The sequence below is a fragment of the Amphiura filiformis genome, chromosome 14, assembly GCF_039555335.1.
Source record: "Amphiura filiformis chromosome 14, Afil_fr2py, whole genome shotgun sequence".
NCBI lineage: Eukaryota > Metazoa > Echinodermata > Ophiuroidea > Amphilepidida > Amphiuridae > Amphiura > Amphiura filiformis.
The window spans coordinates 54,628,538-54,643,578 of record NC_092641.1 but is presented as its reverse complement, the minus strand read 5'-3'; the positions used below and the strand labels follow the sequence as shown (position 1 = coordinate 54,643,578).

The window sequence follows — 15,041 nt, the reverse complement described above, 5'->3', positions numbered from 1 at the left end:
GTGATGGTAATTGTTAGTGACAGAACAATTAGAGAACCATCACACGACTTGTGTAATTGTCTTAAGGGCCTGCTGATTCCAATGTTTCTTACACGACGTTCAACTGATATTACAAAAGGGGTAGTCTGCCTATGGATATAACGGATAATGTCAAATAAAAGATTGCAATTCGTGACCATTTAAAGGGTTTTAGCATGTCATTATGATGTTTTATTCGACACTTAAGATATTTAACCACAATGTTTAAAGTTACCATTGTAAGTACAATTTCAGCTAACATCTAACCACAACCGCAAAATAGCGTGCAGAAGTGTGTAAACTTAAATTTGATATAGTAAATGAATACAACCAAAAACACAAAAATGTTTTAAAACGTTTTAAACAAGTTATATTTTGGGTTATGGTTTATGTAAAAACGTTTTAATAACATTGTATGTCGGGTTATGGTTATATAAAGTTCTTGAACATGATGAAAATGTTTTAAAACCTTTATGATAAAAACACACTACAACAATATTTTTAAATGCTTTCAAAATATTATTGTAAAATATTTGTTGCAAATGTTTTTGCCAAATATTTTGTCAACACTTAAATAACATTATGTTAAAATATTTACAGTAGGTTATCTTAAAATGTGTTTTAATGTTATGAAAACGTTTTATACCCTTTATATACCCTTTATACATTATAACCCGACATTTAAAGGTTTTCTGATAACCTTTTCTAATCTTTTGCGAATGATGTCGAAAATGTTTTGTGTTTTCTGGGAACAACAAACTAACATTATCATGATTAGGTAAACAATACTAATCATTTCATATATGTCTTCTACGAACAACAACACCACCATAACCAACAACAAGACCACCATAACCATCAACACCATCTTCACCATCAACAATCTATATACTATCGATATGCAAAGCAATAAAAGAATTTAAAACGATTTAATTATTTCTTCTTCTATTTTTACCATTTACCAAGTTTTTGTTATACCTTATTTTAGTCATAAATAAACGAAGAAACAACCACCTCATTTGCCATGCGTATGCCTTTACGTATTGCTACGGTCCCATCGTTATGTGCACACATATAAATGTAATTATCAATATATATACACCCCTTGAGTCTTTAACCAAAAATATGCGTGAAAAGAAAATGCTGGCTTCATGTCATTGTACTATTGTAGATATGATCTAGAGGATATGATCTCTTGTCATGTTTGAGCAGCAACTTGACGTTTCACCGAGCCGTTTCCATTCGAACATTTATAAGAACGTATCTTAAATATTGTTTTCTTAATTTGTATTTATTTTAACTACGCCATTCTATATACATTGTAAGTTTCAGATAATTAGCGAACATTATATATGTTTAGTAAAATAGCATGAACATCTGTCAAGATGTTATAAGTAGCTACCTCAGTTAGGTACGTCATTAGTCTAGCCTTCTGATTTTACTAATGAAGGATATTACGCAATCATGGAGAGAAACAATAGGGACTTGATGATAATGATTAAGGTTTAATGATGATGAGAAACATGAGGATGAAAAAACTACAAAAACAGGTATTGATATGCTCATACACCAGCGTGCACCACAACCAACAAAACAAAACATGATGGAATAATGATAATAATAATAATAATAATAATAATAATAATAATAATAATAATAGTAATAATAATAATAATAATAATAATAATAATAATAATAATAATAATAATAATAATAATAATAATAAATAAATAAAGAAATTGCACTTATTAATGTTAATAAAGATTTTACCACCTCCGAGATCGCCTGATTTCTGGGTGGTACTTTACACCTTATTACCTCTTTAGTAGACAAGATCTTGAACAAATAGCAAGAATATCTCACTTATCTTGTAAGTACATCATTTCATATTACTTAATACACCATAGGTCCATTATAAGGTCAAATCTCGTGGACTGTCGTACTTTTTAACACCACCAAGTGTCACCTCTCCATGTTCCTTGACATGGAGTCCTTTACAATGTTGCCAATATTGTGGAAAAGTAGCCCAATCTTTGGGTTTTGTACTCTTTAAGTTGGATTATTTCCAGTTTATTTGCACTTCAAAGCTAAACATTAGTGGTATAGTCTATAAATCTATAATGGCGTTTTATGAAATGTCAAACCTAGACTTCTGATTTACCTTTATCAAGCACATATTTCTTTAAAGTACAAATCGTTGGTGAATCATAACCGAACCGAACATTTTATATCTTTAGTCTGGTGTGTCTTTTCACCAAAAATTTAATAAAAAGTAAATTAATCATTATAAAACAATGCTTAATTACTGTAAATATAATAATAATACATGTAAATACGACTTGAAATTTTTAAATGACTGAAGAAAAGAAGAAACACACAAAAGAAAGTGACGCAGGAAGGATGATACACGCGCACGTTAGAGATATTAAAAAGGATTGAAGCATTAACATAATAAGAGCCATTTTGAAAGAAGGCCAAAAGCAGCTCAGGAATGATCATCTATGATTAGTCAGATAACTAAAACAACATAATTAATTACACTAAGGCTCGGCTTCAAAATACTACTTTGGTCAAAACGTTTTAATAACATTTTAATGTCAGATTATATAAAGGTCAACATTTTTTGCCAACATTTAAAAAAATATTGTCAACACTTAATAAACATCATATTAAAATGCTTTGCATTAAATCAAAAATATTTTCTGAATGTTATTTAAACGTTTTTTACCCTTTATCTACCCCGAAATTTTGAACGTTTTCTGTAAAATATTTAGTGTTTGCAGGGATATGATATACTACCAAAGCTATAATGCATGATATGATGAATTTCAACGTATAAAGGAGTTTCCCCGGCTAAGGATTCACCGGAAAATATCCCTTGGAGCAAGTTGTCCATGAACTTGGCAACGCCGTAGGGCAAATGTGTAGTCTGACTCAGTAGTACGTTTCGCATCTCGCACGCAGTGTCTGTTATGCATGCCTTCACTATAGGTTCCTAACCAAGAACTTTGTTGGAGATGACTATTCCTGATAGGATTTTATTAATTTGCTTTATAGCAGGATTCTCCTGGCAAATTCCAGAGTGTTCCGTAGGTAAGTGTCTCGGTTATAATTATTGTATTCGTAATATTTTTTCACACCTTTTTCATCATTTTATAGTGGCTTTAATTTAGTAAGCTTACATTTGTAAATATATCATCTTGTTTTGTTTGTTTATTTGTTTGTTTGTTTTCAAAACTGTTTCATTCTTTAGTTGACAAATAGCTTATTTTTAGAACAATTATTTTGGATTATGATACCACTTGAAACCAGCTTGAAGAATATATAGAATTTATAAAATACATTACTGAGGTTCAAGATCTCATATAACTCATCTATTTGCAATACAACACTCAATAATAGTGGATATCTTTATAGTACACATATAAAATGTGCAAAATAAACTGAAGACTACCAATTCTACCATTTACTGTATTTTATTCCTGTTAGAATCACACAAACACTATCCCCCCTATTCAGGACACCCCTGCATAGAATTAAATGTGTATGTTATAAAAATCTGTTGCACCAAAATAAAACAAACATAACACAACAATTATGCATTATACATGTATGCCTATATGATATCTGTGTAGGCCTATGTACTAGACCTAATCATAGATGAAAGTAATGTCATTTTACAACAGCAAACTCACATACATTCAATATTATTCACACTATTTAGAGACCTTTTGAACTTGTAGAGATTTATTTGTGATCACCTGCCTACATTCATTTAAATGATTCCCACGTTTAAACATACATAAATACATACATAAACATACATGTACGGAGGGTATGGCTATTCCATGTTGTACACATTATGTTCAATTGATAGAAAAAGAGTATTTTTGTTGTTGTTGTTGTTGTTGTTGTTGTTGTTGTTGTTGTTGTTGTTGTTGTTATTATTATTATTATCATTATTATTATTATCGTCATCATCAATATTATTATTATAATTTTTTATTATTATTATTATTATTATTATTATTATTATTATTATTATTATTATTATTATTTATTATTATTATTATTATTATTATTATTATTATTATTGTTATAGTATTCCCAGCGAACACAAAATATCCTTATTATCATATATTATCATCCCTTATTATATCACTCTTGAAAACGTTTTTTGAAAACGTTTTTAACATGTTATATTTGGGATTTTTGGTTTTGGTTAAAATGTTTTAACAACATTAAATGTCGGGTTATATAAAGGTCAAGAAAACATTTTAAAAAATTTGTGTATGAAAACACACTACAAACATATTTTTAAAATGTTTTCAAAATGTTATCATGGTTATTGTAAAATATTTTTGCAAACATTTTTGCCAAATATTTGTTCAACTCCTAAATAACATTATGTTAGAATATTTGCAGTGAGTTATCTAAAAACGTTGTAGAATGTTATGAAAACGTTTTATACCCTTTATATACCCTTTGTATAACCCGACATTTAAACGTTTTCTGACAACCTTTTGTAACCTTTTGCGAATGATATCGAAAATGTTTTGTTTTTGCTGGGTTATTATTAGTAGTATTAGTAGTGTTATTACCATTATTATTGTTGTTGTTGATTAGTAGTATTATTGGTGTTGTTAATAATTATTATCATGTCTTTCTGTTCAAAAAGATTAATTTAAAAGATTGATCAATATTAACATGCCGCGTATACTTACGTCGATGTTAAAGATATGATACATTAAGATGAAAAAAATAATTCATTCATTAATTATTTAGTTAATTAATGGTATCCTTCTCTTTATTTTTACCATTAGGTGCACAAGAGTACGATGGATACAGTAAGTATTCTACTCATTCATCAATTATTGTTAAAGTCTATAAAGGATTTTTTATCCGTCACAAAAACGCACGCGTTTACGCCCAAACGACCTTAACTAATCGTAGATCCATCCTTTCATTTTAGTGATAAATGTGTTACCCTGCACCTAACCCGGGACCGGGGTAGGACCAGCCGTCAAAGATGACCATAGGGTGGTGGTGGTGAGGCCTACCATTGGTTTCTAGTTTCATTTCGCTCTTGTAAAATTTCAAGAGCTACTGACTTTTTATTTGTTAGTTAGGTTGATATGGTGATTTCCTTTTATATTGAAGAGAAACTTCGGTGAAAATCGCATTTTGTAGAATTTTTAGCCGAAAATAAATTTTACCTATACCTTTACGACGTCATAGCGACATTATGTGGGGAATGTTTGTATTTAATATTACTGGATAGAGGAGACCCATAGCTATATATTAGTATCAATTATAATGGTATATGACGTTTATAATTGAAAAATAGGGGGGTTGCAACAACACCCCATTTCGTAGTCCATGTTACAAAATATAGGGACTAGGGCTAAGCAAAATGTATACTACATCGCTAAGCGACGAGTGCTAATTGACCACTAAATTAGCGCGCTTTTCCCAACACAACAAAGCGTGCTCTAATACTATTGGCTAAAAAAAAGCAATCGCTATCGCTCAGCGATGTAGTATAAATTCATATTTACTTGTTCGTTAATAGAGGGAAAGGCAGACGAGTCATGACGATATCGTTTATAGTGGCATAGTTCAATGACCTTCAATTAACAAGTATAACCCAACATTTGACCTTAAGCAGTGGCGAATGAGTTTTAGTACCCAATATGTTGAAAGGTCATTCTATGACTGCAGACGGATACTGATAAGAATTATTGTCTTCACATATCAGCATAATTTGAAATTCTTGAGAGATGGAGATGTATAGAAATGATAGAGTCAAGGGAGAGGAAGAAGGGAGAGAGAGAAAAAAACATCCTCGTGGGATCTAAAATACTGATTTGATTTAATAACAAAATAATAAAATATTTGTTAAAAAAGTTCCAATGAATACTAGTATTTAGGGACTAATTGGTATGATAGCTAGAATGTTTTTATAGCCCCAGTTTCTCTCTCGACAAATTTGATATTGCATGTACTCCGTCTTAAAGCTTCTTGATTTATAGCCACGATTTATTGACACAAATTTAGTAAAATATTTTTATTGCTTAATTGCTGTTCTGACATTCCTAATGACGATATTATGATTTATGTGGTCAAGCATTCTGTTTTAACAAAGTGAACATATTTGAAATTCAACCGTTTTCCAGTTTATCTCAGCAAATGCAAAAATGTGCCCTAAATGGTTTTAATGTTAATGTTTTACGTTTTAATAACATATTTAATAACATTTTAAAAAAATGCTATCAAAATCTTATTATAACTAGTTAGTTAGTTAGTTAGTTAGTTAGTTAGTTAGTTAGTTAGTTAGTTAGTTAGTTAGTTAGTTAGTTAGTTAGTTAGTTAGTTAGTTAGTTAGTTAGTTTATTTATTTATTTATTTATTTATTTATTTATTTATTTATTTGTTTATTTATTTATTTATTTATTTATTTATTTATTTATTTATTCCTTTTTGTTATTTTTATTGCAAACCCTTTTCAAGAAACGTCTTATTCATACTTTAAAAACCTAATTGTATAAATGTTTCGCAGCAACATTCAACAAATTTGTTTAAAATGTTGTATACTCTATATAACCCGACAACCATTTTTAACCTTTTACGAATGTTTTTGAAAAGGTATTGTGTCTAGGATGGTTAGGCATTATTATTCTAAGAATTGGTATTTTGTTGAAAAATATTGTTATAAGTGCCTCCCAAAGGCTTATACTTTTGAGATACAGGCCTGTAAAACTAAAATGTGTAATATAATTTGAAACTGTTCGTGGGTATAGGGTGTGCGTTTGTTGATGTGATACTGAAATGTGCATGCCCGGTGTGCATGATTATTAATTATTTTTTAAAAGGCCGAGGTTAATCCATATATTATAGTACTTTGTATTTGATAAAAAAAACCATTGCTTTATACCCCAAAATTGCATTTATACCATGTAGGCCTCTATATTAATTTCCAAAAACGACTCTTAAAAAATAAATTGTACCATATCTTGAAAGTATAGACAAGATACCAAAAAAAATTAAGTGTCATTTCATGTTCAGATCTTTACCATGTTTACCATTTACATCTATATCAAAATCCCACAGTAGATTAAATTCTCGAATTTTATTATACTAATCGCTTTAATTAATGGTTTATATGTTTCGACAGTTGCAACAATTACTCTTATTAAGGGTGACGGACGACACGAATATTCAAGTGACATTAAAGCTATCACCGTCTACCAGGCAGGCGAGATATCAAGCACAGCAAACATACAAGTAGTGACGGGGGATACTATTGCTCTCCGATGCAGACTTGAAGCTCACGGAACATGGTTTTTAGACAACGATGTAAGGCAGGAATGGGAATTTCGTGATAATGATGCTGGGAGAGAGACTATTTCGAGGAATGGAAAGAAAGTTATCGTTAATAGAAGGGTAAGTCTTACATCGTTTCATTTTTCTTTCTCATCGAACACGTGATATTTTTTAAACGATTAATATTTATCCTTTTTCAAAAATGTCTTGATAAAATTATCATTTAATAGAAAACTTTATAAATATGTCTTGACAATATGGGATTTCAATGCAATGCCAATTGGCTAACTTTTGCCTTCCCAAAATGTCCAATTTGACAGGCAATTGGTTACTTTCAATTTTCAAAAAGGTGTCCAGATGTAAGACAAACTGGCTGCCGTTTTAGAAGCAAGGAAAAGGGTAGCCAATTGACTACATTTCAGATATCAAAATACATCAAAATCACACATTTGTCAAGATATGGTTGGTGAATTCTCCATAAAATGACAGATTTGTAAAGACATTATTTTATGGCAATTTTTCTCTAAATCAACAACATTTTATCAAAACATTTTTTAAAAAGGCCAAATAATCGTTTTCAAAACTATATAATACTTCCTTTTTTACTGTTTCGTTTCTCTTTCCATTTCTTTTCTTCTTCCTCTTCTTTTTTTTTTCTTCTACTTCATCCTTTTCTCCTTCAAGCTCCTTTCTTCTTCCTCCTCTTCATCTTCAAAGCGTCTTCCTCTTCTAGTTCCTTCTTCTTTCTCCTCTTTTTCTTCATCTTCAACTTCTTCCTCCCCCTTCATATAATGTTTTATTTTTCAAAATTATTGTTTAAAATACATGTCCAAACTTTCGCCTGTTACAAAAGGGCAGAAAGCCACATTTATAGGGACCAGATACTGCATGCAGTTAAAGCTCTTCAACATGGTCCACGAGATTTGACCTTTCAATGGACCTATGGTGTATTAAGTAATATGAAATGATGTACTTACAAGATAAGTGAGATATTCTTGCTATTTGTTCAAGATCTTGTCTACTATGGTGGTAGTATGATGTAAAGTACTACCCAGAAAACGATCTCGGATGTGATAATATCTTCACCATTATTTGCTCATTTGCTCGTAAACAATGTTATTCACTTATTGTTCTTAAATACTTGAGAAAGTTCCTGCAATCTTCTTAGCTTTGTGATATGGCACGTTATAACACGGTTTAGCGCATTCGCATCAACGCGGTATCCGTACGCGCTATTTGAACCAATGCATAGCAACAACGGGACTGACCGAATCTAAGCTTTTGTATACTTATGGTTAATGTTTTTATTTGCATTGAAGTTTAAAAGAATGAGAATAAAGGTATTGTTTTTAGCCGCTGTTGTGCATCGATCATCTCATATAACACGCGACATCATTACTTCTGGCAGAAATTTTGCTCTAATTTTCACCTTTTTGTGTTACTTTAATCAACTGATTGGTTATAAGAATGAAACATGTATTTTCTAAACATTAGAACCCAGCAAACACACAAACGTTTTAAAAACGTTTTCAATAAGTTATATTTTGGGTTAAACGTTTTGTATGAAAACACACTACAACAATATTTTTTTAATGTTTTCAAAATGTTATTGTAAACTATTTTTGCAAACATTTTTGCCAAATATTTTGTTAACACTTAAATAACATTATGTTGAAATATTTGCACCCAGCAAACACAGAAATGTTCTTAAAATGTTTTTAGGGGGTGTCAAAACGTTTTAATAACATTTAAATGTCGGGTTATATAAAGGTCATGAAAACGTTTTATATGAAAACACATTAAAACAAAAAAAATTACAATGTTTACAAAATGTCATTGTAAACTACTGGTATTTTTGCAAACATTTCTGCCAAATGTTTTGTCAACACTTAAATAACATTATGTTAAAATATTTGCACCCAGCAAACACAGAAATGTTCTTAAAATGTTTTTTGTTTTCAAAACGTTCTAATAACATTTAAATGCTATAGGTTATATTAAGGTCATGAATACGTTTTCAAAACATTATTGCAAATAATTTGGACAAACATTTTTGTAAAATATTTTTTCCACCCCCCCCCCCCAAAAGCATTCTATTTAGAATGTTTTGTATCAAGATTTCAAAAATGTTTTTGAATGTTATTAAATCGTTTTATGCCCTTTATATTACCCGACATTTAAACGTTTTCTGTAAAAAAAAAGGGTTTGCTGGGCAGTAGATTATCAAAAAAAATGTTTTTTAATGTTATGAAAACGTTTTATACCCTTAATATATCCTTTATATAACCCGACATTTAACGTTTTCTGACAACCTTTTATAACCTATTGCGAATGACGTCGAAAACGTTTTGTGTTTGCTGGGAATGCATAAAATTGAATATAAACTTTGTCAAGTCTTTAGACTTGATTGTCATAGTATGTGAAAAACACCCTAAAATGCATGTTTTTGGCATTTAACTCATAAATTTGACCAAAAGTAAAATTGAACGTTTACTGCCAGTCAGTACTAAATAAGTAATTAGGATTGAACTGTATTTCATTAGGCAAAATAGGATAATATTTTTTTTAATCTCAAAAAATGAGTGCTGTATTTTTCTGGAATAGGGAGTAGGTCCAACTATTAAAGCATTTGAACTGAGTTTATGGTTTATTTGGTAAAATAGGATAGATCCACATATTTTTTAATAAAAAAACCCAAGAAAAACAGATAAAGTACTGACTGCATATAGAGGCGGCTGTCCACGCCTCGTTAACATAAATGAGTGTTTCCTTCCGTTTTATGTTACAATCAATTAATTATGACATTCAACAATATTAAGATTTTACCTGTCAATCAATGCAGATTAATTTGTAAATCGCTAACAAGGTCTAATCTTAGCCCGTATTACGGTCACGCTCAAGCACAACTACATTAAAAATCTTACTACCCAAATATATAAAATTAAAATAATAAATACGTTGTTAAAGTAACAAAGTAAAGTAGTAGTAGTAGTAGTAGTAGTAGTAGTAGTAGTAGTAGTAGAAGTAGTAGTAGTAGTAGTAATATATCCCTATTACAGGCTGTATCATAATGATTGGTGTTTATCAATTTTATTTAAAAGCCTGCCTCTTTCAGATGCAACATTAGAATGTTTAAAATAAATGTCCAGAATATACGGTTCATAACATGCTATGCAAATAATCTACAAATTATTATAAAAGTAATATTAATTTCATATATTTGCATTTCGTGGGTTCATATCCTCTGCCTATTATATAAATCCCTATTACAGGATGTATAAAAATGATTGGTGTTTATCAATTTTATTTAAAAGCCTGCCTCTTTCAGATGCAACATTACAATGTTTAAATGTCCAGAATATACGGTTCATGACATATTATACAAATAATCTACAAATTATTATAAAAGTAATATTAATTTCATATATGTGCATTTCATGTGTTCATATCCTCTGCCTATTATATAAATCCCTATTACAGGCTGTATCAAAATGATTGGTGTTTATCAATTTTATTTAAAAACCTGCCTCTTTCAGATGCAACATTAGAATGTTTAAATATCCAGAATATACGGTTCATGACATGTTATACAAATAATCTACAAATTATTATAAAAGTAATATTAATTTCATATATGTGACCCTTCGCCACAACTGAGCCCGGATGTCGCTAAACTTGATTTTGCGCTACAGTGAAAATTGGTTTGAAAGGTCATTCCGATGAAAAATGAGATTTTTAAAGATTTGAAATGATAAATATGTTTTCTTACACTAGTCCAAGTTTCATTGCAAAATATAGAGTAGAACAAGTAAAAAACCTCATTTTCTGAAGCTTGTCGTTCTAAAAATATTCCTAAAATTGAGTAAAAAGTGTTTTAGAGCGTCGAAATAATCGTGAAATTTGTCCACTGCTACGAAAAATTCTCTCGTTCCAGTGCCGCCATGTTTGGTATTGCCGAAAGCTGGGGATTTCCAGATTTATTTTCTAGCGGATATTTTCATGTAAACATTTTTTCATGTAAACATTGTTAGTAGCCAATGAGAGGCCGTTTTACATGACCCTATTTTAGTATAAACATCTGGTTCATCTGTTGCCAAGATCGTGCGAATGGACTGTTTGATTGGTCGAATTACGTCAGCTGACTCGATGATTCTGCGCAGTACGGATGTTAATTAGTATTAATTAGTGTTTATCTTTATATTTTAGCACAGGAGTTACACACTAAAAATGTTTAAATTATGGTAACTTGCTGTTAACATTACAAAACGCATTATACCCAGCCTAGCGCTCTTTTCAGAGCGGGCAGTTCAATAAGTGCTGTCGAGGGTCATCATGCTAATGACACAGTTATTTGTGGTGATAATTTAAAAGTGTTCCAATTGATACTATAATCCTCTCTTTCATGTATTTGATGATTGTAGAATTCACAGAAAAAATAAAACACTTAAAAATCGCAATGCAAAAATGGTACAAACTCGAAATGGCATCTAAATTCATAAGTTGAATTATTTGTTCTGTTGCTATGGTGATGTGTAAGATGTTAATTAGTATTAATTAGTGTTATCTTTATATTTTTTTAAATTATTTTAAGTATTTCTTATTTGCTTTTATTGTATAAATTGTCTAAAAGCTTTCGTTAACACAGCTGATATCAACATTATTGGACAGGATATCCGATACTGATTAATGAGTATCTAATTAATAACTCATTAAATATGCAAAAATAAGATGAAGTGTGGTTTCTTTCTCTTTTAATAATTAGGATATGATATAATAAGTGTCTGTGCAAAGTTTGGTGGTAATAGCATGTATGGAAGGTAATGGTTGTTATGGTCAAAAGTTGTAAATCATTTAAAAATTGGCAAATTTTGAAACCCCTGACTTTAAACTGTGTTTTCTCGGTTTCGCGTTTTGAAACCGTGACACCTTTGAACGACCATAACTTTACTTCTAGATATGCTATGAAGCTGGTTGAAGTGTTTTTTTAAAGCTTATGGTATGGCCTTTGCAAGTATGCCAAAACATCAAAATGGTCTAGGGGCGACATACGGGCTCAGTTGTGGCGTGTGGTCACATATTTGCATTTCATGTGTCTATATCCTCTGCCTATTATATCCCTATTACAGGCTGTATCAAAATGGTTGGAATTTCTTCATATCAGATAATTTACCATAAAATTTGTACTATATCACAAATTTCAAATATTTTTTTAATTATTTGATATCAGAAAGACATTCCTCGTATTCTGATGGACTACCATGTCCCACAAAAAAAATTGTAAACGTTGCTATCCGATTACATGCAGTAAATACATAAATAAGAAAAAGCAAAACAGAACATTATACCTATGATGTCCCTTGTACGTATTTGAATATTCATTAAGGGTACACGACGTATCAAAAAATTGATTTTCATTATTTAAATGTTTTGCAAGCGTGCTTCATTTATTGTTGTTAATGAGTTATGTACGTTTTACAAAAGTGTTATTGTTTCAGCCCTCTTTACAACATAACTCAAGAAACTCAGGCTCTACAAAAGTATGTGATATTTGAATTTTTCTACACGCTCGCTATAAAATGATCAATGCAATTTTTGCCAAAGCTCACTACCATTCACAAGTTGGTGTGAACTACCAAATCGCAACAGTTTAAAATAGATGCTAACCTTAACATGAATTTGTATTTCATTTTATCAATTATACAGATAAAGGTGAAGGAAAATCGAGACAAATACGAGTGGACGGTGACTCTTAAAAATACCAAGAAGTCAGACAGTGGCAGATGGAATTGTTTTATTAGTCCTGACCGATTTGGTACAAGAGTGGTAGCCAGAGCAAATGTTCAAATCTTTGGTAAGAAAATAACAATGTTACATTAAAAGCATATGGAAATAAAATAAAAATGGCATAACTATTGTAAAAAAAATATATCTACACATGTGACGGCGGTGGAGTAAATAAATACACAAGCACACGCTTTGTTAACATCGTAGAAGTACGCCCTCATCAACGGTTTAGATGGTTCATAGAAAAATACTTTACTTTGCAATATTTTAAGTAATTACAAAGTGAATGGTTAAGTGCTTGCTAAGTTGCTATTACTTGCATAATATTAATATTCCAGAGAAGTATTCATGTTGCTGATTCAAATGCACGTAACTGTTCTTTTTCAGACACACTTGCATCAACATCAGGGCCGCCACTAGGTAAGAATGTATTGTTTATTTAATATCTAACAGATACAATCCTTAGTCAAAACGCAGTGTCGACTTTGTGACTTGTTTTAAGGTGGTTTATGGGGCATTTTGAAAACGTTCCGACCATGTTTTTAAATAGATTAATGAAGTAGAGCAACGTATAATGATCAAATTGCCTTTTATTCGAGGCAAATCGGACATACGGTTTTCGTAATATACTAATTTATATTGTCTTTGTATTTTTATTGTTTTAATCAAAAATCGATGTAGTTATTGAGCAAAGTGTTCATAAATATTCTGTTTTGCCTATAATTTGCTAAAAAATCAATGCATACACAAATGTTCAGGGTACATTTACTGTCCAGAATGTTCCCGGGAAAATGTTGCCTTGAAAATTGGTCAAAGTGTTTCTAATATGCTATAATTATTATATTGTCTAGGCGCCATCTTAGTTACATTTTTGTATAATTATAGAGCTAATTTGTTTAAAGGCATAGTAGTTATGCGCAATTGGGCAGCTATGTAATTAAATATGCATACATTATCTGGAAGTCATATTTTTTACTTTGTTATGTCAGATTCAAATGCACCTGTCGCCAAATACGAGAAACGGTATCTATTTTGTAATTTATTACGTTAATATTTTACATATTATTTATTACAAACAAGTTGTAATTTCTAAAAATTTCTTCGTCACAAGAAGTCCTGTGATGTTGTGATGGACTTGCCATTTTGTTGACCATTGGCGACTTCTGGTCAAATGAAGGCGTTGTATAAGGTCGGCAATTACAGCCTTTGATCGCGATTTAGTTCTGGTGGTTTCTTCTTAATCTGGATGGCCTCCGTTTAGTGCGGGTCCATCACAACATCAGAAGACTTCTTCTGATGAAGATGTGTGTAACACATCGAAAATTCAAGGTTAGTTGAATTTTTGTGCTGAAAGTCAGTTTAAAATTTTAGAAATTGTTTATCACCAGCACGTATGAACTTACAGTTGTAGTTAATAATTATTATTGCCTATTCTTCTTTCTGCAGCTCCTTGCAATGCCACTATTGAAGATACAAATCACGATAAAGAAGGTGTGTGTTAGTTTATTTACATATACCAATGATATTGCATCATTCTTAGCTGTTATTAATTTCAATATGTTGTGTTTACTAGTGAATTAGTTTACTACGTAATCATCAACCGCGACCGTGACAGGTTATGCACAGTCTATTGAGTAGTACTATATCTGACACAGATCGTATATTTGCCCAGGATGATTATTGGTATGACTCAGAGATACCAAAAGACTCATTTCCAATTGTGTAATCACTTCAATTTCTAATGATAGCCTAAAGTGTAATACAGTGCGCAAAAGAATTAAGGTACCAGTTATGTTCGCCACTGTATATCATAAACAAAGACAACTAATGTCAAAATTAAAACCATTGAAATTGGTTGCGAATTAGTATAATGGTTATCTAAAACCAAACGAAACCAAAAGTTGCGCTTTTCTGTT

The 15,041-nt window shown here is 30.7% G+C and overlaps 1 protein-coding gene across 1 annotated transcript; it reads left to right on the top strand.

Annotated features, from left to right (window-relative positions):
• Window positions 1-2,943: 2,943 nt before the first annotated feature.
• On the top strand, window positions 2,944-14,627 carry LOC140169506 (uncharacterized). The gene is made up of 6 exons (XM_072192768.1): window positions 2,944-3,111; window positions 4,842-4,865; window positions 7,193-7,461; window positions 13,045-13,192; window positions 13,513-13,545; window positions 14,572-14,627. The coding sequence occupies exons 1-6, from the start codon at window positions 3,036-3,038 to the stop codon at window positions 14,625-14,627; spliced, it is 606 nt and encodes a 201-aa protein (XP_072048869.1). The 5' UTR covers window positions 2,944-3,035.
• Window positions 14,628-15,041: the final 414 nt, after the last annotated feature.

Excerpts from the sequence above, each read along its gene's own strand:
- LOC140169506 (XM_072192768.1), top strand. The coding sequence starts at position 3,036 with ATGACTATTCCTGATAGGATTTTATTAATTTGCTTTATAGCAGGATTC. Across the intron at positions 7,462-13,044 it reads AAGTTATCGTTAATAGAAGG|ATAAAGGTGAAGGAAAATCG; the intron begins GTAAGTCTTACA and ends TCAATTATACAG. Across the intron at positions 13,193-13,512 it reads AGCAAATGTTCAAATCTTTG|ACACACTTGCATCAACATCA; the intron begins GTAAGAAAATAA and ends GTTCTTTTTCAG.